Below are 21411 nucleotides of genomic sequence, written 5' to 3'. Positions count from 1 at the left end.
AAAGCGAAATTAAATAAATGTCACGGAATGTCGACTCTCACGCCGCCAATTTAGATTTAGAGAAATGACGAGCAAAGTTTCTGATCACGAGCAAAAGAACTAGATGTGTTGGCGGAGGAGGTCCTAGGCGAGACGTTCAAGGTGAGGGCACTCACGACGGAGGTGAATCTAAGGGTTAAAGACCTGGACGAGATCACTGAAGTCGAAGAGCTCGTCACGGCACTGCGGCGACAGTGTGAAGTGGAGACGCCCACCGCAGCCGTTCGGCTACGGAAAGGTCCGGCAGGGACGCAGGTAGCATTGGTTCGGCTATCTGCAGCGGACGCCTCCAAGGTGGGATGGTCGGTATGCCCTGTGCGCATATACGAGCAACCCGAAGTTTGCTTCAAGTGCCTGGATCCGGAGCACAAGCAATGGGACTGCAAAGGCCCTGACAGAAGCAATCTCTGCCGACGCTGCGGATTGGAGGGACATAAGGCACAATGCTGCACGAACCCTCCCAATTGTTTGATTTGTTCCAGCAAAGCTGTGAACAGCAAGCACCCCATGGGGGGCTCGATGTGCCCGGCGTTTAAGCGTGCTGCAAAATCAAAGTGCAGGTAAAGCAGCTGGCTTGCTCGGCTTCGCCCGAGTGTTTGGTGTGCGCAGATTTAGAGGAAACGGCGGAACACGTGTTGTTCGTGTGCTCACGTTTTCGCGCAATGCGTGACCACATGCTTGCCACATGTGGTCTGGACACTACCCCGGACAACCTAGTTCGGAGGATGTGTAAAGACGAAGTTGGCTGGAACGCCGTTTTATCGGCTATCGCCCAAATCGTCTCGGAGCTACACAGAAGGTGGCGCGTGGACTCAAGGATGGCTAGTTCAGGCGCAAATAAGAGGTGGTCCAAGGGATCGGAGTCGGCTTCATGGGTCATACCGGTGGTCATGCTCTGTGGTCGAACTCGATCCTTTTATCGAACAAGTGGCCGCGCGAAGAACAACATGGTATCGTCGCTTTCGCGGCGTCGGTCAACCGGGCGGGTTCCGAGCCCGAGGACAGAAAGGGGTCCTCGTCAAGGCTGGGGCAGGCGTAGGCCTCGCGTCGGCAAGTCCCTCTGTGTGCTGGCGAATAGGCCCTATCGCAGAAAGGTCAATTTGGGGTGCACGCGGCATCATCATTCTTGATACCAGTCGTGCAGAGGGAAGCAGGCGCGAAGTCGACCCTGCCCACCTTCCGAGGACATAGGGCGTGGTAAGGCCACCTGGAAAGCCGGCAATGCGCTGGCACGATACCATGGTGTTCTTCTAAAAAAGCGAGTCACGATATTCGATGCTGCAAGGACACGCAGCTAACCTCGAGGGTGCGTCATGCACTGGCCCCCCTTTGAAGCATTACTTTCTGGTTGTACCGAAGGGACGATGGGCTTGGCGGCAATGGAAACGGTTTAGCTGGTCGGGGATGCAGTCCTGCCTCCCTCATTGGAGGTGGCCCTAACCCAGCACTTCCTGGTCAACCCAGCACTTCCTGGTCAACCCAGGATGTCTGTTGAGCAGATTCCCCCTCCATTGTTTAGGAAGAAAAAAAAAAAAAAAAAAAAAAACACACACAGACATCACCTCGATTCGTCGAGCTTAGTCGATCGGTATATAACACTATGGGTCTCCGAGCCTCCTATAAAAAGTTTGTTTTTCTAGCGAACATATAGCCTTTACGTATACTTTGTATACGAGAAAGGCAAAAAAATAATGCACAGATGCATTAAGCTAAGGCCCATGTATAGATTGCATTAAGTGAATTCATTGCATTAGGTTTCTGATCACGAGCAAAAGAACTAGATGTGTTGGTATCTACATAGAATCTATTTTTAAACTTCCATCGGAGAAAGATTCTTTATATACTTCGCCAACCATATTTGGTTACAAAAAAAATTTGGCCCAACACGAGTTTCGAAGCTAAGCCCTCCACATGATTAAATAACCATATACGAATTATGAAAACCACATTGCCAGGAAAAGATATTTAAACTTCTTCAAAACGATCTTAGCTACAGATCAAAGTATCTGCAATATAAACGATCCGACGCGTTTTGACCCAATTTTGCAACCCTATTTTTTTTTTAATTCTTTGCTATTCTTGCAATTAATACCGTAAACAATATTTTTATTAAATAATTTTCACCGTCTGTGGTTATAAAACATTTGAATAATTTGTTTGAGAAACTGCATATATCCATTTTACAAAAAGTGAGTAGTGAAAATTGCAAAGCTTTTAGTAAGCAGTGCGGAATTTGGCATTTCGCACTTCTAAATTTACATGAGGAATGAGAAAAGAGAAGTCGAAACTGGCAATTGAGGAGTGAGAAGATAAAAATTGGAAATGAGAAGATAAAAATTGGAAGTGAGAATTGAAAAGACAAAAATGAGAAGTGGGAAGTGAGAAATCCTTCCTTCATCTTTAGTTTTTGTTTCTGAAAGACGAAATAATTAAGAAAGAATGACGGAAGATGCAGGAAGAACAAAGAAATATGGAAGATGTAAGAAGGCAAGTTCATTCTGTATCTTCCGTCATTCCTTCTTAATTATTTCATCTTTCTTTTTCCTTCTTCTCTTCCTTCCATCTTCTTTAACCTGTCTTTCTGTTTTTTCTTTCTTCCTCATTGTTTCTCTCTTCTTCATCCTTCGTTTTCTTCTTCCCTTTTTCTCTCTTCTTCCCTCTTATTTCTTCCGTCTTCTTTCTCCCTCCATCCTTCAGTCTTACTTTCCAATTCAAGACAAAATTTTCAAAACGGCTTATCTAATTTTGTAAACAAAGATTCAAACGACGATTTGACGAATCTGATAGCTCTCCCACGCAAACCAACACCATCAACAGGTAGCGGAAACTTTCCCCTACCTATTGATGGTGTTGGTTTGCGTGGGAGAGCTATCAGATTAATCAAATCGTCGTTTGAATCTTTGTGTACAAAAGTAGATAAGTAATTTTGAAAATTTTGTCTTAAATTATCATCTCTTGTTTTTCACCTCTCGTTTCTTACTTCTCACCTTTCACTGCTCATTTATTACATATCATTCTCACCTCTCACTTCTCTAGTTTTCATTTCTAAATACTCACTTTTATTTTCTCATCTCTCACTACTCGCTTTTCTTTTCTCGTCTCTCACTATTCACTTCCCACTACTCATTACTTACTTCGAACATCGCACATTTCACTTCTTATTCTGAACATCTCACTTCTCACTTTACGCACTTAATAAAGAAACAAATTTCAATTACGCGTACAAATGTAGTTCGAATGAAAGTTTATTGGTAGAGTTTCCCAGGATCAAGTTGGGCTAATTTATTGTTGGAGAACAAAGGATCATAGGGGGGTCCCGTAGCGTAGTTGGCTACACGTTCGCCTTACAAGCGAATGGTCATGGGTTCGATTCCCAGCCCCTCCACCAAACCCTCGTCAGTCGCCGGATCCGCAGTCCATACGGTGGCGTTTGAGGTACACGCTTTACCGTCACGGCTGCCTGATGACGACTGACAACTTGTTCTTCTCGGAGGCATTCCTCCAACGTTACCCGGATTAAAATGGCAACCGAACAATGCGACGATCATTGGATACTCGTCATGGACAAACGGACAAAATGGACTCACGACAAGATGAACTTGCAACGACAACAATAACGAATAATGGATATCTAAAAATAGATTCTGTGTGGATTCTGTACAGCAGAATACCACAGTAGATCACGGCACAGTAGCGGTTAAGAACGCAGAGTGCCTACCAAATAAATATATGAATTAAAAAAAAAAAAAAAAACAAAGGATCACCTTGAGTCGCTAAGTTGCGTAGGCAGACGAAGGTCTTTAATAGGTTACTTGGTTAATAGCACCAATCTGTCGTACTGAGGGTCATAGGTTCGAGTTCCATCGAAGGAAAGCGGTTATCTCCAACACATTTTTCAAACATAATTCTTCCACATTATGTTCATATTCACATCGATTTTTTTTCAGAACATTGTATATTAATGACCATGTCGGGTGGATCGTTCAAACAGCACCTTTGTCTTTGCCTTCTTAACTTTGATTGAACCCCACACTGAGAATTTTTTTTTTTGGTAAAGTAAATTTTCCCATAATAAATCCTATGGAAAATTAAAATCGTCGGCGTTTTACCGCACAACTAAGGAGGGCCCCTAGCAGTAACTCTAGTTCAAATCAAATATCGTATTTAAAAGACAGGGTCACCGTCTTCGACCAGAGGTCGCACAGACTGAACACTTAACATCTAGCATTAGACAACGGACAGGACATTTTACACAACCACCCAGTGGACCAGTGGAGCACTTTTCGCTTTACGAAAAGTTTTCTCCTTACCGGGGCGGGAATCGAACCCACACTCCACAGCACATGCGTCTAGACGATTGACGTCGCTAACCGCACGGCCACGAAGCCCACTATCGTATTTAGCAAAAGTATTTCGGTAAGAAGTGTTACAGGGTGCGTCAGAAAATAATGCGAAAATGTTTAAACTTAAATATTGGGTTAATTCGAGTAGCTACTGACTAATTTCTGTTGAAAGTATATTTGTTTATGTTTACTTTTAAATGCCGTACCGAGATTGTAATTGTTGTATTGCAAATTTGTAAAAATGTACCCGAAAGAAGTGATTACTAGTTTGTTGCTCGCCCAGAAAACGCCGAATGATATTATCATGGTGATAGGATGGCTTTTTGCCAAGGAAGTCTAAATTTATGAGAAATCCATGCGAAAACCATCAAAGAAGACTTACATGTACCTTCCAAAGCTTGAGTGAAACGCCACTTGGTTACGGACCGGGTGTAAGAACTGCTGTGACTCGTTCAAAAAGATTGCTTTCTTTGTTGAAAAAGGAAAAAAATATAATCCTGTTTTTCGACGCGAAAGTTTTCAGCATCGATGCTGACGCCAACGGCCGCACGGACCGGTTCATCTCATCGAAGAAAGTTGCGGATGTTCTGGAGAAAATGAAGTTTAAATTCCAAAACAATCCGGCTGGTGTCATGATGTTTGGCTTGGGGCGTTCAACGGTTTGAAACTGCCACCTGTTTTTATTGATATTGCAGTTGACATCAATATCGAATTGTTTATCGGTATTTTAAAGGACCAAGTGGGGGAAGGCCGAATTCTCCGAGGATCAAAACGTTTTCCTACAGCATGACGGAGCGCCATGTCACAAGTTCAATCGACCCAAGAATGGCTGAAGAATCACATTTTTTTTGTCTTTATTAACGTAACTTTCAGTCCAAGACTGGCTCGTCTCGTAAGAGCAACATGATATTTTGGTCGAAAGATTTGTGGCCCTCTTGCAGTGCGGATCTTAATCCATTGGGTTATACGATTGGGGCGTATATGTTGAAGCACGAGTCTGCAAACCATCTCACCCTTGTGTAAAGACCTTAACGTTAGCCATAACATGCTCATGGCAGTCGATGTCGGAGGACTAGGTTCGTAAGACGTGTTCGGCATCGTCTTGAGGATATTATTAATAAAAATAAAGCACACATTCAGTAAATTTGTTTGAAAGGACCTTATAATGATAACTGAACTAAACAATGATGAAAATATTGCTTGGAGCAGTTCAAATGGGACTTAATTAAAATTAGAACCAATTTTCGCATTGTTTTCTGCCGCACACTGTACATTGTGAAAGTATTTTACATCAATACGTTCATCTTTTCAATTTGCTCCAAATATATTTACCAAAATACCAGAATCCACAAATCTAAACTCAGTAATTAGACACTTGTTGCGCAATGTCCATCTTTATAATAAATAGACGGAATTTGATTTTCGATGCTGTTAATCAACCCAAATCGACGAAATCCAAAGCATTGTGTATTTAAAATGCGTACTGTGATTAGAAAATTATTTAGAGCTTTTTAGTGGAATGTCACAAGACGAGTTAGTTATCTCATCTAACTTCATCACTTGATTGTAACTTTAAAGATACGTATTACGACCTCAACAGTAATGCCGTCTTCACTACCGTAATCTGAGGAAGTGAAGCGCCAAATTACAACATGCATGTTTTCCATTTTTCTGTTAAAGAGTTTGATGAATACTACTCGTTCACACCGTTTTTGGAAAATGGCGTATACGTCACTTTTCCAGATTACGGCAGTTCAGTGGCTCGTATTTGATTCGACTCGAGTCGACGTCCTTACCTTAAAGCATTTCTGTTGATGTTTAATACGTATCTGTGAAGAAACGATCGAGTGTTGAAATTAAATAAGAGAAATTTCTTGTGACGTATACTGTGGAAATGGGGAAAAAGGCATATTATATTGAACTCACAACAACGAAGAATTAGACAGAAAACACATACCGCCACTTTATTCTTCAATAATAACTAATGCCTCATGTGAAAAAATTTTATCCACTAATTGATTGGAATGCTAGGAGAAGATTTTTAAACATTCTAAATATGTTACAAAATATAGGTTTCCGAATTAAAATGGAAATTCAATGGAAAGAAAGTGTGAATAACAATTTATGTGATCTTTTTCTTCTTCTTTTTCTTATTAGCAATACATCTCCTATTGGGACATTGCCGCCTCGCAACTTAGTGGCACTTCCACAGTTGTTAACTGCGAGGTTTCTAAGCCATGTTACCATTTTTGCATTGGTATGTCATGAGGCTAACACGATTCCCACACCAGGAATCGAACAAAGTCACATTTAGCATGGTCTTGCTTTGTGGCCGCGCATTTTACTGCACGGCTAAGGAAGGCCCTGTGATCTACGTATCGTTTGATTACGTCGGCTGCTATGGATGCCGCTGTGAACAAAGTACGGCTCAGATATCAGCAAAAAGTTGCGAGCCGAGCACTCGGATGTGCGGATCTCGGCAAAAGAATAAAAAATGCCGAGCTGAACTGAGTGTGCGGAAAAAAATATGATCGATAGCAATAAACATCTAATTGAAGAATGTGAACATCATGAGAAGTACTATAGAAGTACAAATAAAAATCGATAAAAAAAATTCATAATCATCGATATTTGTTCGTTTGAAAAGGCTCTTGTACTCCCTGATGAGTAGGCCAACCAATTAATCTCGCATTGCTTTTATGATATCAATGCACCTAAGCCCAAAGTAGAACGCAACCTAGCAACTTTTACTATATGATCAACAGCAGCACGGCTGGGTGGTGCGTATAAGCGCATATGCATAAAATATATAACGAATTATATTTCCCACTCGCTCTTGTGGCAATCGCAAAATTCTGGGCGATAACCGATCGTACGGAATGTATCCTATAACGAAAGAAAGATTTTCAGTATAAAAACCGAATCATGCATCTCAATATGCATCATAAGCGTCTCAGCATTGTGACAACCACCATACACGGATTAGAGAAAATGGCATTCAAAGTAAGTTATTTGGCACGGGCTAGAAACGTCAAAGGATGAATTGCACCGATGGTAATTATACAAACGTCAATCATTTCAGTTCGTAATCTTCGCCGCCGTCGTGGCCGTCGCTAATGCCATCGTTCCAATTGGATACCCTGGGGCCATTCCTGCTGGCTACCCCGCCCTCGGTGTGGGCAGGATTGCTGCCCCTCTGGCCTACCCAGCCATTGCCAAGGTTGCCGCTCCAGTGATCGCCAAGGCCGTCGATGATTATGATCCAAACCCACAGTATAGCTTCAGCTACCACATTGCTGTGAGGATTACAAATATTGCCTGATTTATTGCGTTATAATTTACCGCGAAATCGTTTTCCAGGATGCTCTGACCGGAGACAACAAGGAACAACAGGAATCTCGCTCCGGAGATGTCGTCACTGGATCCTACTCGCTGGTCGAACCCGATGGCACCCGCCGTGTCGTTGAATACCACGCCGATCCTGTCAACGGATTCAACGCCGTCGTGAGCCGTCAGCCACTTGCCGTCAAGGCTGTGGCACCAATTGCCGCTCCTCTGGCCTACCCAGCCGTCGCCAAGGTTGCCGCTCCATTGGGCTACCCTGGAGCTCTCGGATACCCAGCCTACGGAAAGGCCCTCATCGGTTAAGCTTCGCACTATCTCCTCAGGACCACATAACTTCTATCTACCTTCCTCATCTCATTTTCAGTCGTTAGTATAAATACTTACTACTCTATTCTATTTCTATAATTTCTGACTCTGACTGCTCACCCTCCTCTATGGCTACAAATGTGAGTTTTCTAGTTGCTTCAAGCTCAAATGGATTTGCGTGTAAAACTTATATACTTGTAAATAGTGAAAGAAAAACTAGTGAGCTAAGATGCTACTGGTTAGCATCTTCTTCCATGACTGTGTGACAAAACAAAATGTACAGATCAGTGTTTGGAATGCAGGCGTTTTATGATGAAATAAATTCAATTCTACAAATGAAGTTATATTGGATTGGTCATTCAAACATGATAATATCTCAAAATAGCGTTTGTAAAATTGGCATTGTTGTATGTTGTAACTTAACCGGAAATTATGAAAGCAAACAAATAGTAATAGGAGAACTGCTCCTGGAATTCATGTCATGGTTCCGATATTCATCCCATCAAAAACAAAGCTCCAAATTATCATGAAGGATCGAATGGTCTACCGAATAAACCCAGACGGCTATGATGTCCTAAACTGCGGTAGCAACTATATATGTCATATATATATTAGGGTGTCCCAAAAAAAATCGATGTTCGAAAAGTCATGGTGCTCAACCCTGAAATGAAAGATATACCTGTCTGGATAATTTTTGTAGAACAAACCGAATTTCTAAAAAATCGTTTAGAGGTCGCGCCAGATCGATTTTTGAAAAATGAGCTTTTTTTAGATAAAAAATCAAATACAGTCGCCTCTCCACATCTCGATATTGAAGGGACCATCGAGATAGGGAGAGATCGAGGAATGGGAGGAAAATTGAAATGGATACTAGATCCAAAAAAGCTTGTTGCTATGAAAAACGACAACAAAACAAATGTCGTTTCCTGTTGTTGATGTGTTTGTTATTGTCCAAAGATAGTCTAGTAGCCTAAAAATCTGACCATATCGACATAAGGAGAGAGAATCCTGAACAAAATATGATCAGAACCCATCGAGATAGGGAGGTTATCGAGATGTAGAAAGCCCAAATGTATGTAGATTGAAGGGACTAAGGAAACCATCGACATAGGGAGAGATATCGAGATATAGAACATCGATATGTGGAGAGTCGACTGTATTGGGTCCTTTCGCATTTTTTTTTAGGGTCACCCATTCGTTTCAGATTTTTTTATTTTTCTGTGTATCTTTGCCCATATTCTCCATGAATAAGTTTTTGGTATTATGCGTTTTTACAGTCTGCAGAACTTTTTAAATATCGAAAAAAACACATTTTTCTGACTAATTTTCGAAGTTATTTCATCCTCACAAAAAAAATATTTTTATCTCGCTCAGAAAAACTTACATACTACAAAGAGCTATTTATAAGGAGTATTTTCATAAAAAAAGGTCCAAGAAATGTTGTTCTGGGGCTGAGATTTTGCAGTTTTAGTAAATAGTCAAAAAGTGTTCAAATTCCGTATTTTTCTTTACATGATATAATTTCATCAAGATTGCACCAATATTTCAATTTAAATTAAAAACAATTCAAAAGCAAATAAATGGGAATATTTGCTAGGTAACATAGCTTTTCTTTCCGATGGAGTTGATTACCTAAATTACAGGATTTGGTCGGAGTATATGGATGGAGCCAGTTATAAAATTATATCACACCCAACAGTTAATATGTAGCAATATATAAGTAATCAGGTTTACTATGATCTCTTTATTAGTTTTGATTCAATCAGAGGATGCTTTTCACGGTATACAAAAAACAAGGCAGGCTCAGCACGTAGGTAAACATTCAGTTAGAACGTAAATATGTGTCGTCACTACTATCTTCGTACAAGCTGAAGTGAGACGATGCTCTACGGTCTCAGCATGCTTACCTTTGTACTCTAACATGTGGCGCTAAAATATGCGTCACTCTTGACGTGTCACTTTTCTTACTAGCCTACCTTGTTGTCTGTATACCGTGATGCTTTTTATGTCATATGACAGTCAAACAATTTTTTTCGTCGTATCAGTTCGACAGCTTTTCCATGAGTTCTTGAGATATTGGAAAAAGTAAAAACGGAATAAACGTAAAAATGACACTTCAAAAGTGATGTATACTTTATGGCCACATGTTAGAGTACAAAAGTAAGCATGCTGAGACCGTAGAGCATCGTCTCAGTTCAGCTTGTACGAAGATAGTAGTGACGACACATGTTTACGTTCAAACTGAATGTTTACATACAAACTGAGCCTGCCTTGTTTTTTGTATACCGTGAAAAGCATCCTATGATTGAATCAAAACTAATGAAGAGATCATAGTAAACCTGATTACTTGTTGATACATATTAACTGTTGGGTGTGATATCTTTTTATGACTGGCTCCATCCATATACTCCAACCAAATCCTGTAATTCAGGTAACCAACTCCATCGGAAAGAAAAGCTATGTTACCTAGAAAATATTCCCATTTATTTGCTTTTGAATTGTTTTTAATTTCAATTAAAATATTGGTGCAATCTTGATGAAATTATAACATGTAAAGAAAAAGTACCGCCCGCATAATTACAAACTGTACATGGATATTTTCCCGTGCGGTCGACAACAGTATCCTTTACTGTTGACAACTGTAAATGAACAATCTCATATAAAGTTTTAACAGTTTGTGGTACGGTTATTTGACAAATAACAATATGTTGAATGGGTTGTTAAGTTATGTCACCATAAAAAATCGTCTGTTTTCGCGTGCAAAATTTTCGCTCAACAGTATGATAAAATGTTGACATATAATGAAGGAAATAAAGAATATTTTAGAGACAGCATGTTATATGCTGACATTTAGTGATGTTGTCGAGCAGTTATGGTTGAATCGATCGAAAAGTATTCGATAACCGCAACGTAAACTGTGAAGCTATATCTTACATCGTAATAATGATTCTGACCATATAACATGTTGTTTTTAATTATGCGGGCGAATTTGTACACTTTTTGACTATTTACTAAAACTGCAATATCTCAGCCCCAGAACAACATTTCTTGGATCTTTTTTTATGAAAATACTCCTTATAAATAGCTCTTTGTAGTATGTTAGATTTTCTGAACGAGAAAAAAATATTTTTTGTTTGAGGATGAAATAACTTCGAAAATTAGTCAGAAAAATGTGTTTTTTTTCGATATTTAAAAAGTTCTGCAGACTGTAAAAACGCATAATACCAAAAACTAATTCATGGAGAATATGGGCAAAGATACACAAAAAAAAATATGAAACGAATGGGTGACCCTCAAAAAAATGCGAAAGGACCCAATATTTGATTTTTTACCTAAAAAAAGCTCATTTTTCAAAAATCGATCTGGCGCGACCTCTAAACGATTTTTTAGAAATTCGGTTTCTTATCCAGACAGGTATATCTTTCATTTCAGGGTTGAGCACCATGACTTTTCGAACATCGATTTTTTTTGGGACACCCTAATATATATATATGTCAACCGAGATTGATTTTTTATGCGTCTTAACCGCATCAATATGGATGAGTCATATATGACCCAAGACGCAAATCAGCTCTCAAAAATTTGTTTTAAGAGATAGAGCCTTGCTTTCTTTAGCAAAAAGGATCAAAATAAACTATTCTATCTTAGAAATATATAGCACAGGTCAGGTTACCGGCATTAGGTTGATCTAGAGCATCCAAACTATCCATGAGTTGTGATTTTGATGTTCTAAGGAATCAACCATATTCTGGTTAAATTATTGTAATTGAAATGTGTTATGATAAAATCCTGAGCCTGACCAGCGGTATAAATAGTAGTTTGTGCAACTAATTGCAAAAAGATGATGTTTTCAGTACGAGTTGTACTATGAATACTACGAGTGCTGAAAAAATCAAGTTTTGCAACGAGTTGTACACGCTATTTTTTGCAATGACAAAAAATGGGCTTCAATATGTTAAATCTGTACCAAAATGGTACGGTTTTATTTACTTCACATGATCAATCTTGCCAAAGCATCATGTTGCTGCAGAAAACAAACAGATTCCTTGTTATCGTGTCCCATTGTGTGCTCGACAGACCATAAGGCGATAGATAAACCTGCCTTCGGGGAATTTGATGTCTTGTCCAACAAATTATTTCATTTATTACGTGACACAGAGATTACACTGTTTGAATACTCACCCAAGCCAATGTAGCTGAATGTGGTCATGTAAATATTGTTCCAATGCTGGTTTTCCATTATAGCACCCAAATGAGTACTTTAATAGATTTTTTGCAATTCCTGATCATAATACCTGGTTTACAGTTGGCGTTTGAGTGATAAAACGGCCTACTTTTCCATACCAATGACATGGGTGCTTTAATGAACATTTTGCAACTCAAATGGGTTGCATAAAATCCATTATAGCACTCATTTCGGTGCTATAATAAAAAACCAGCATTAAGGTCACTCCTAACGGAATCCAAGTTTCAAAGTGCTCGCGTTTTCGGGGGCACACCACTCGATACGGAAGCAACGCATAACTGTCATTTTTATTTTTTCACGCATGCTGCGACGCAGCAAAACTAAATCAACAAAAATGACAGTTGTGCGCCGCCTCCGTATCGAGTGGTGTGCCCCCGAAAACGCGAGCACTTTGAAACTTGGATTCCGTCAGGAGTGACCTTAAAACCATAATTACATGACCACTGTTGCGCAAACGCATTTTAAATTAGAACTTCCAATATTTAATAATTGTATAAAATTTAAGCATCCCTAGAGCCACAGTAACCCTATGTGTAATGTACGTATTGTAACTTGTGAGGAGGTGTAACAAAGCAGGAGCTTATTGTGCTCCGTGATAATTTCACCGAATTTGTGAGTAATTCGCTGTAGTATGTTTTTGATTATATGTATTATTAAATAAATGTATACTACAGCTTTGTAGCTGACCAAAATGACAATACTATTTGTCTGTCTGCTGGAAGAATCGGCGTCTAAATGCACCTCCCGCAACAACCACATTTAGCTAAATTGGCTTGGGTGAATGTTCAAATAATGTAGTCTTCGTGTCACGTAATAAATTAAATAATTTGATGGGCATGACATCCAATTTTCCAAAGGCAGGTTTATCTATCGCTTTATGGTCTGTCGAACACACAATGGGGCACGATATTATGGAATCTGTTTGTTCTCTGCAGCAACATGATTTTTTGGTAAGATTAGTCATGTTAAATAGATAAAATTGTACCATTGTGGTACAGATTTCTCATATTCAAGCCCATTTTTCGTCATTGCAAAAAATAGCGTGTGCAACTCGTTGCAAAACTCGATTTTTTCAGCACTCGTAGTATTTATCCAACTTGGCAAGCCTCGTTGGATAAACGTACAACTCGTGCTGAAAAATCATCCTTTTGCAACTAGTTGCACAAACTACTATTATGCAACTCATTTGAGTTGCATAATGTTCATTAAAGCACCCATGTCATTGGTATGGAAAAGTAGGCCGTTTTATCACTCAAATGCCAACTGTAAACCAGGTACCATGTGGGACCGAAATCCGTTCAGCACCGAAATCCGTCCACCTCATGAGATATCAATGAATTAAAGGGGGTTAAAGGTAATTAATGTAGAAATAGTTTATCTTATCTTTTTCAGATTCTTGACAGTAATCTTTTAGGGCATAGAAATGGAAAGAAGGCTTCGAAATTAAAACAACAAAAACAAATCGCCACCCACCAAACGCGGAGTTTTTGCCGCCATTTTGTTTTCGGGTAGAGCATAATTGCATCAAAAGTAACTGTGTTTTAATTGCTAATTGCGAATCATAACATAAGATAATCGGAATACAAATCGAATAGATCGCTTCTCAAGGTGCGTATCGAACTATTTACAGTGGTAGTTTAGTCAATCAGACTGCTTCCATTTAAATATTTAGGTAAAAAATAGCTGTACGGATTTTGATCTTTTGATTCGAAATCCATCCACGGTGGACGGGTTTCGAGTCAGGAGAAGTTGATTTTATTCATTATTTTATCATGTTTTTCTTAGTTTTTAATGAGTAAATGTGAAACACTTCAAAAATAGAAGTCTTCATGCCCCTGTGTCAATGACAAACGTTTTATTTACATTCGATTCTTATTTTCTAATTACTTTTTCATATATTAAGGTGCTTAAGTGTACGGATTTCGATGCCCCACTATTATGATCAGGAATTGCAAAAAGATATTACGGTTCTCCAAACAGTCCTTGAATTCTTAATATTCAAATCGATCAACAAGATGATGAATGGTGTCCCCACTATTTGTATGACATGGAATAGCTCCTCGGTACCTCATTACACCATAACAGCCACACACCAGAATTCGTTCGACATCTACGATACTCTAAGCTATCATTGAGTACAGATCTTGATATTCAAATTGTGAGGTGGAATAGCTCCGGAACACCTCTTAACACTATTACAGACACACCACAGAATTCGTTCGATATCTACGACACTTCAAATTGTCCTTGAGTACAGATCTTAATATTCAAAACGATCAACATAAAGATCTTCGATGCCTCATCTATTTTTATGAGTTGGAATAGCTTCACGGGACTTCATTGCTACACCCATATAGACACATTATAGGATTCATTGAATATGTACGACAATCCAAACTGTCCATGAGCTCAATTCTTTATATTCAAATCGATCAACAAGAAGATCTGCGATGGTCTAGCATGAATTTACCACCAAAAAATTGTATGGCGAATGACATCTAGGGAAGATTCATATAGTACATCACACAAAACAAATACCACCATCGTAGATATGCTGAGAATGTTATGACTTGTATATACTGGCGTAATGATGTTCCATGGGGCTTCTCCAACTAACACACAAGGTCGGAAACCAATGAATCACTTTGTTGGTCTTGAAGTCCTCCAATATCTGAACTCAAAAATGATTTGGAGGACCGCAAGAACTCTTGGAATGTTGTGATTTATATATACTGGTTTAATGATATCTCATGGGGTTTTTCCAACTAACACACGAGCTCGGGCTACGATTTGATAAAAATAGTTAAATTATGTCTCAGGTAGCGTTGCCAACTTCAAATTAGGGTTGAGGTCCAGTAAAACGCTTTGTTGTAAAACTTAAGAAAACACACAAAGAAAAATATATAAAAAATCACGAAGATCTGAACTAAAGGAAAGTTTGAAAGCCCTAGAACATCAAAACTATTCTCCCCTATATTTCTACTTTTTCAAACGGATTGTTTTGGAAGCAGAATGTCAAAAATTTGTGTTGAAATACACCGAAAAAAGAACACACATACACACACACAGACATCATCTCAGTTCAGGCGCAAATAATAGGTGGTCCAAGGGTTCGGAGTCGGTTTCATGGGTCATGCCGGTGCCCTGTGGTCGAACTCGATCCTTTTATCGAACAAGTGTCCGCGCGAAGAACAACATGGTATCGTCGCTTTCGCGGCGTCGGTCAACTGGGCGGGTTCCGAGCCCGAGGACGGAAAGGGGTCCTCGTCAAGGCTGGGGCAGGCGTAGGCACCGCGTCGGCATGTCCCTCTGTGTGTTGGCGAATAGACCCTATCGCATCCCAATTTGGGGTGCACGCGACATCATCATTCTAGATACCAGTCGTGCAGAGGGAAGCAGACACGAAGTCGACCCTTCCCACCATCCGAGGTCATAGGGCGTGGTAAGGCCACCTGGAAAGACGGCAATGCGTTGGCACGATACCATGGTGTTCTACTAAAAAAGCGAGTCACGACGTTCGATGCTGCAAAGACACGCAGCTAACCTCGAGGGTGCGTTGTACACTGGCCCCTTTTGAAGTATTACTTTCCGGCTGTACCGAAGGGATGATTGGTTTGGCGGCAATGGAAACGGTTTAACGGGTCGGGGATGTAGTCTTGCCTCCCTCGTTTGCTGTTGGAGGTGGTCCCTAACCCCGCACTTCCTGGACAACCCAGAATGTCTGTTGAGCAGGATCCCCCTCCAATGCATAGGAAGAAAAAAAAACAGACATCATCTCAATCGTCGAACTGAGTCGATTGGTATATAACACTATGGGTCTCCAAGCCCTATATAAACAGTTTGTTTCTGGAGCGATCATATAGCCTTTACGTATACTTTGTATACGAGAAAGGCAAAAAGTTGAAGAAAAAATTACTCCCCCGTGGAGAAACGCCCCATCCAACTAATTCGCATACAAAGTCGATCTAAGAAGGTAGATAATCATTATAATGATTCTTCTTCTTCTTATTGACATTATATCCCATACTGCGACATTGCCGCCTCGCAAATTAGTGTTCATTAAGCAAAGCACTTTCACAGTTATTAACTGCGAGGATTCTAAACCAAGTTACCATTTTTGCATTTGTATATCATGATGCTAATACGATGATATATTTATGCCCAGGCAGTGTTGTCCTACACTCAAGGCAAAAAATTCTGCTCTTTGATTTTACTCCATCTAAACGATTTTATAGTCTCAGCTAAGTAAGTTCAACTAATAAAAGGATATTTGGATTTTCTAAATGTCATGGCAAACTGTCAAAAAACTGCACTCCAGAGCCACAAGAGCGCGCGAGCTGAAAATACACTCCAGTGAAAACACTCCAGTGTATTTTCAGTGCGCGCGATCCTGTTGCTCTTGAGTGCATTTTTTTGACAGTTTGCTATGACATTAAGAAAATTCAAATATCCTTCTATTAGTTGAACTTATTTAGTTGAGACTATAATGTCGTTCAGATGGAGTAAAATCAAAGAGCAGAATTTTTTGCCCTGAGTGTAGGACAACACTGTGCCCAGGGAAGTCGATACAATTTCCAAACCGAAAATAGCTTAGACCGGCACCAGGAATCGAACCCAGCCACCCTCAGCATGGTTTTGCTTTATAGCACCGCATCTTACCGCACGGCTAAGGAGGGCCCCTGATTCATATTGATTAATTCCTGATGATGATGATGATCGCTGCAATGTCAAACGACGCAAGCAAAACGTCAAATCGATTGCACCCTACCAGAACATGAGATAAATTGTGGCGGCCATTACCGTATCGAAATTTTAAAAAGTTTGAAACCTATATTGCTGATTATCTGACGAAATCCACGATCAGTAGTATTGAGTTACATGTCCCTGGAAATCCGGATTTCCCGTATATCAGAGTGACTGGACCGATTCATCCCGAACAGCATGATAATGGGGAAAAACTTTCTTTTTTCGTTTCATAATTTATATAACCATGCTCAGGGAGGACTTGCAAGCACTTGAAGTACTTGAAAAGTCGAAACACGCGTGATAAGGATAATTTGTGCCGGCAGGTACAAGAAGGTGTGAAGCGCAGTGAGCTAGGTGGGCGGATCAAGCATCGTTTTTTACTTCTTTTCTGTCATTCTCGCAAACTGAAGGTTGTCTGTCTGGAAATTCAAAATAGCGCCACCAATTGATTCCGGCTTGTATGCACAGAGTTTTCGAGATTTCGGCCTCGACTTCTACATATTCCACCTGTTTGGAAGTTCCGACAGCTCTCATTTTGTACCTACAAGAATCCGTCCAATTTTACAAACCAGCAGTAGGCCAACTTGAGTTGAAAAATGACAACAAACAATTGTTGATTTAGTATATAATTTGCGAAAATGATGCAGATAAGTGATTTTTATGACGGAAATTAGGCGCATAACTTTAGAAAATCATACAACGCAGATTTCAGGAAGAAGATACGATTTTTGCTAATTTATTGATTTTTATTCTATTTATTCTAATTATTTTCAATTAAAGAACTGTGAAATAAAAAACATTTGCTACCCGAAAAATCTTTGCACAGACTGTTAATTATTATGTCTGTCATATGAATTACAAATTTCTAATGTACTTGCTGGTTGCAGTGGGAAGGCGATCTCGAAGATAATATGATAACTATATTTCTATATTTGAAGAAAAAACGTTGTCGGTGTCCTTGATTCATTTACCGTTTAAAGACACTCTCGAAAACCAGAGTAACATGCGTGAGCTATCTGCTTGCTACCATAAGAATTAATCTTAGAACAATTCTGGGTAGGGCTGAAGGCAATCACGATTGACAAGCTTGTGTCGCGTCGGCTGGCTGCGTTGGCACAAGGCTATTTGGTGGACAATTTAGCTTTTCCAAGCAAAAAAGAAGGAGTTGAATCAAGCAAACAACAAAAAATTCCGAACGCACATACAGAGCAGACCAAACAGGGCAGGGGCATTTTCCAAGCTCGAACTAGGATCAATTTCGACCAACACCAGACTCTACGGTGTGCTGCCCCAATCCGCTATCATTCGGCCAGTCACATTTAACCGCCAACAACTTATCAGATTCAAGTGATATTTCATTCATGTATTTAATTCATTTAGGTATTGATCTATTTTCGTGCCGATTGAAGTACATGCAATTGAGACATGATCTACGACCAAGATGTGTAACCTTTTTCATATAAAAAGAAACGAATTTTTCAACAAACCATACAATCGTCAACCATAGTCCATCGAGCAACGACAAAAATGGCTCTCAAAGTAAGAACAGTGATTTATAAAGAAAGAAAGAGTAATTAATCCTATCGATATTTCAGATAGCAATCTTTGCTGCTATCATCGCCGCTGCGCATGCAATTGCCGTTGGATACCCAGGATATCATGCAGGACTCCCAGCAGTGGCTAAAATCGCTGCGCCAGTCGTTGCTGATTACGACCCCAACCCTCAGTACAGCTACAGTTACGCCGTTGCGGTAAGAAACATAATAAACCATTAATAACAAGGTACTAAATGTGCATACTCCTTCCGCAAAAAAATAGGATGCAATCACCGGCGACAACAAGAGTCAACAGGAATCTCGCTCCGGAGACGTCGTAACCGGTTCGTACTCGTTGATCGAACCTGATGGCACCCAGCGCGTGGTCGAGTATACCGCCGACCCAGTGAACGGATTCAACGCCGTCGTGCATCGTGGTCCACTGGCAGCTAAGGTCATTGCCCCGGTAGCCAAAATTGCGGCTCCCTATGCTGCGCATCCACTGGCTCATCCGTTGGCTCACCCCTTGGCACATCCCTTGGCTCATCCACTTGCTCGCCCATATATCGGTTAAACAAGGATCGCTGAAAATTGATACACATTCACCTCATCTAGGCACTATACTCCAGCAGTATTGATGATTTCATAAAATGTCGCAAAGTTTTATGTTGTAAATACTTCTGTGCACTCCATAAAGCACGAAAAGCATGACAATACAATAATTGATTTGGACGCGAGATTTTCACGAATGCCACCTGATAGCACAAGAAATAGTATTTAAGCCAGTTCAAGTTATATACGTCAAACGCATACTGCAAATAAAATCTGTTATTAACAGTAAAACCAACTATAAAATCGAGCGAGTTTTATTCCTTGGTAACTATTCTTTTTTGTACAAAGTTCATAAGGATTGTTTTGTATAAGGCTGTGTAAAATACCATGCTGATATTCCAAATACGGGCGCGGAACAGACAAAACTCGATTTTTCGGAGGAAAAAGCGCCAGCAGGAAAGTTCTATGAGAAGTTAAACCGTTCACGTAAGGGCCACGTGCCACAGCCCGATATGTGTAAGGACATAAACGGGAACCTTCTTACGAACGAGCATGAGGTGATCCAAAGGTGGCGGCAGCACTACGAAGAGCACCTGAATGGCGATATGGCAGACAACGGTGGCGGTATGGTAATGAACCTAGGAGCACGCGCGCAGGACATGCGACTTCCGGCTCCGAATCTCCAGGAAATCCAGGAGGAGATCGGCCGGCTGAAAAACAACAAAGCCCCTGGAGTTGACCAACTACCAGGAGAGCTGTTTAAACACGGTGGTGAAGCACTGGCTAGAGCGCTGCATTGGGTGATTACCAAGGTTTGGGAGGATGAGGTTCTGCCGCAGGAGTGGATGGCAGGTGTCGTGTGTCCCATCTACAAAACGGGCGATAAGCTGGATTGTAGCAACTACCGCGCAATCACATTGCTGAACGCCGCCTATAACGTACTCTCCCAAATTTTATGCCGTCGACTAACACCAATTGCAAGAGAGTTCGTGGGCAGTACCAGGCGGGATTTATGGGTGAACGCTCTACCACAGACCAGGTGTTCGCCATACGTCAGGTATTGCAGAAATGCCGCGAATACAACGTGCCCACTAGACTGGCCCAGATTACTATGGGGAGAAAAAAATGTTGTCGAATTCCAAGGGGCCTAATATAAAAAGGGGCCGAAACCTATATAAAAGTTCATTTAATCATCATACAATGTTCTGTGAAATTGTTCTGTAGCATACCAACTGCCGTTTTTGCAATTCTCAGGTCAATCGAGCAATCAGAACTAATTTCCAGATCGAATGAGTGACGGAGGTGTATTTTCCTATACATTTTGGCTGAAATCCCCATACAAACTTCAAATTAAATGCGCCAGCTTATGCAACAAGCGATTGAGCTGAAATTTTCAGAGATTGATTTTCTCACCCAAAGACACAATCCTGGGGGTGCACCGTGGAATTAGACAACTTTTTGTTTACTGGGCCAGTCTAGTGCCCACACATCATCTATTTATCGACTTCAAAGCCGCATATGATACAATCGATCGGGACCAGCTATGGCAGCTAATGCACGAAAACGGATTTCCGGATAAACTGATACGGTTGATCAAGGCGACGATGGATCGGGTGATGTGCGTAGTTCGAGTTTCAGGGGCATTCTCGAGTCCCTTCGAAACCCGTAGAGGGTTACGGCAAGGTGATGGTCTTTCGTGTCTGCTATTCAACATCGCTTTGGAAGGTGTAATACGAAGGGCAGGGATTGACACGAGTGGTACGATGTTCACGAAGTCCGTCCAGTTATTTGGTTTCGCCGACGACATTGATATCATGGCACGTAACTTTGAGAGGATGGAGGAAGCCTACATCAGACTGAAAAGCGAAGCTAAACGGATTGGACTAGTCATCAACACGTCGAAGACGAAATACATGATAGGAAGAGGCTCAAGAGAGGTCAATGTGAGCCACCCACCACGAGTTTCTATCGGTGGTGACGAAATCGAGGTGGTTGAAGAATTCGTGTACTTGGGCTCACTGGTGACCGCCGATAACGATACCAGCAGAGAAATTCGGAGACGCATAGTGGCTGGAAATCGTACGTACTTTGGACTCCGCAAAACGTTTCGATCGAATAGAGTTCGCCGCCGTACCAAACTGACTATCTACAAAACGCTTCTAAGACCGGTAGTTCTCTACGGACACGAGACCTGGACGATGCTCGTGGAGGACCAACGCGCACTGGGAGTTTTCGAAAGGAAAGTGTTGCGTACCATCTATGGTGGGTTGCAGATGGCGGACGGTACGTGGAGGAGGCG

At 40.8% G+C, this 21411-nt stretch overlaps 3 protein-coding genes across 4 annotated transcripts in view; 2 read left to right on the top strand and 1 right to left on the bottom strand.

Moving 5' to 3' along the window:
* LOC134225368 (neurobeachin-like protein 1) overlaps window positions 1-21411 on the bottom strand; it is a 215212-nt gene that overhangs the window by 80625 nt on the left and 113176 nt on the right. The gene's annotated exons all lie outside the window — the stretch shown is intronic.
* LOC134225372 (larval cuticle protein A2B-like) lies at window positions 7204-8361 on the top strand. The gene is made up of 3 exons (XM_062705388.1): window positions 7204-7385; window positions 7465-7680; window positions 7743-8361. The coding sequence occupies exons 1-3, from the start codon at window positions 7308-7310 to the stop codon at window positions 8028-8030; spliced, it is 582 nt and encodes a 193-aa protein (XP_062561372.1). The 5' UTR covers window positions 7204-7307; the 3' UTR covers window positions 8031-8361.
* On the top strand, window positions 17619-19400 carry LOC134225375 (larval cuticle protein A2B-like). Its single transcript, XM_062705391.1, has 5 exons — window positions 17619-18023; window positions 18086-18305; window positions 18406-18564; window positions 18621-18776; window positions 18844-19400. Exons 3-5 carry the CDS (start codon window positions 18553-18555, stop codon window positions 19132-19134), a joined length of 459 nt encoding a protein of 152 aa, XP_062561375.1. The 5' UTR covers window positions 17619-18023; window positions 18086-18305; window positions 18406-18552; the 3' UTR covers window positions 19135-19400.

This window comes from Armigeres subalbatus, chromosome 3, assembly GCF_024139115.2.
Source record: "Armigeres subalbatus isolate Guangzhou_Male chromosome 3, GZ_Asu_2, whole genome shotgun sequence".
In the NCBI taxonomy this organism is placed as follows: Eukaryota; Metazoa; Arthropoda; class Insecta; order Diptera; family Culicidae; genus Armigeres; species Armigeres subalbatus.
This window is presented reverse-complemented; position numbering and strand designations above follow the sequence as displayed.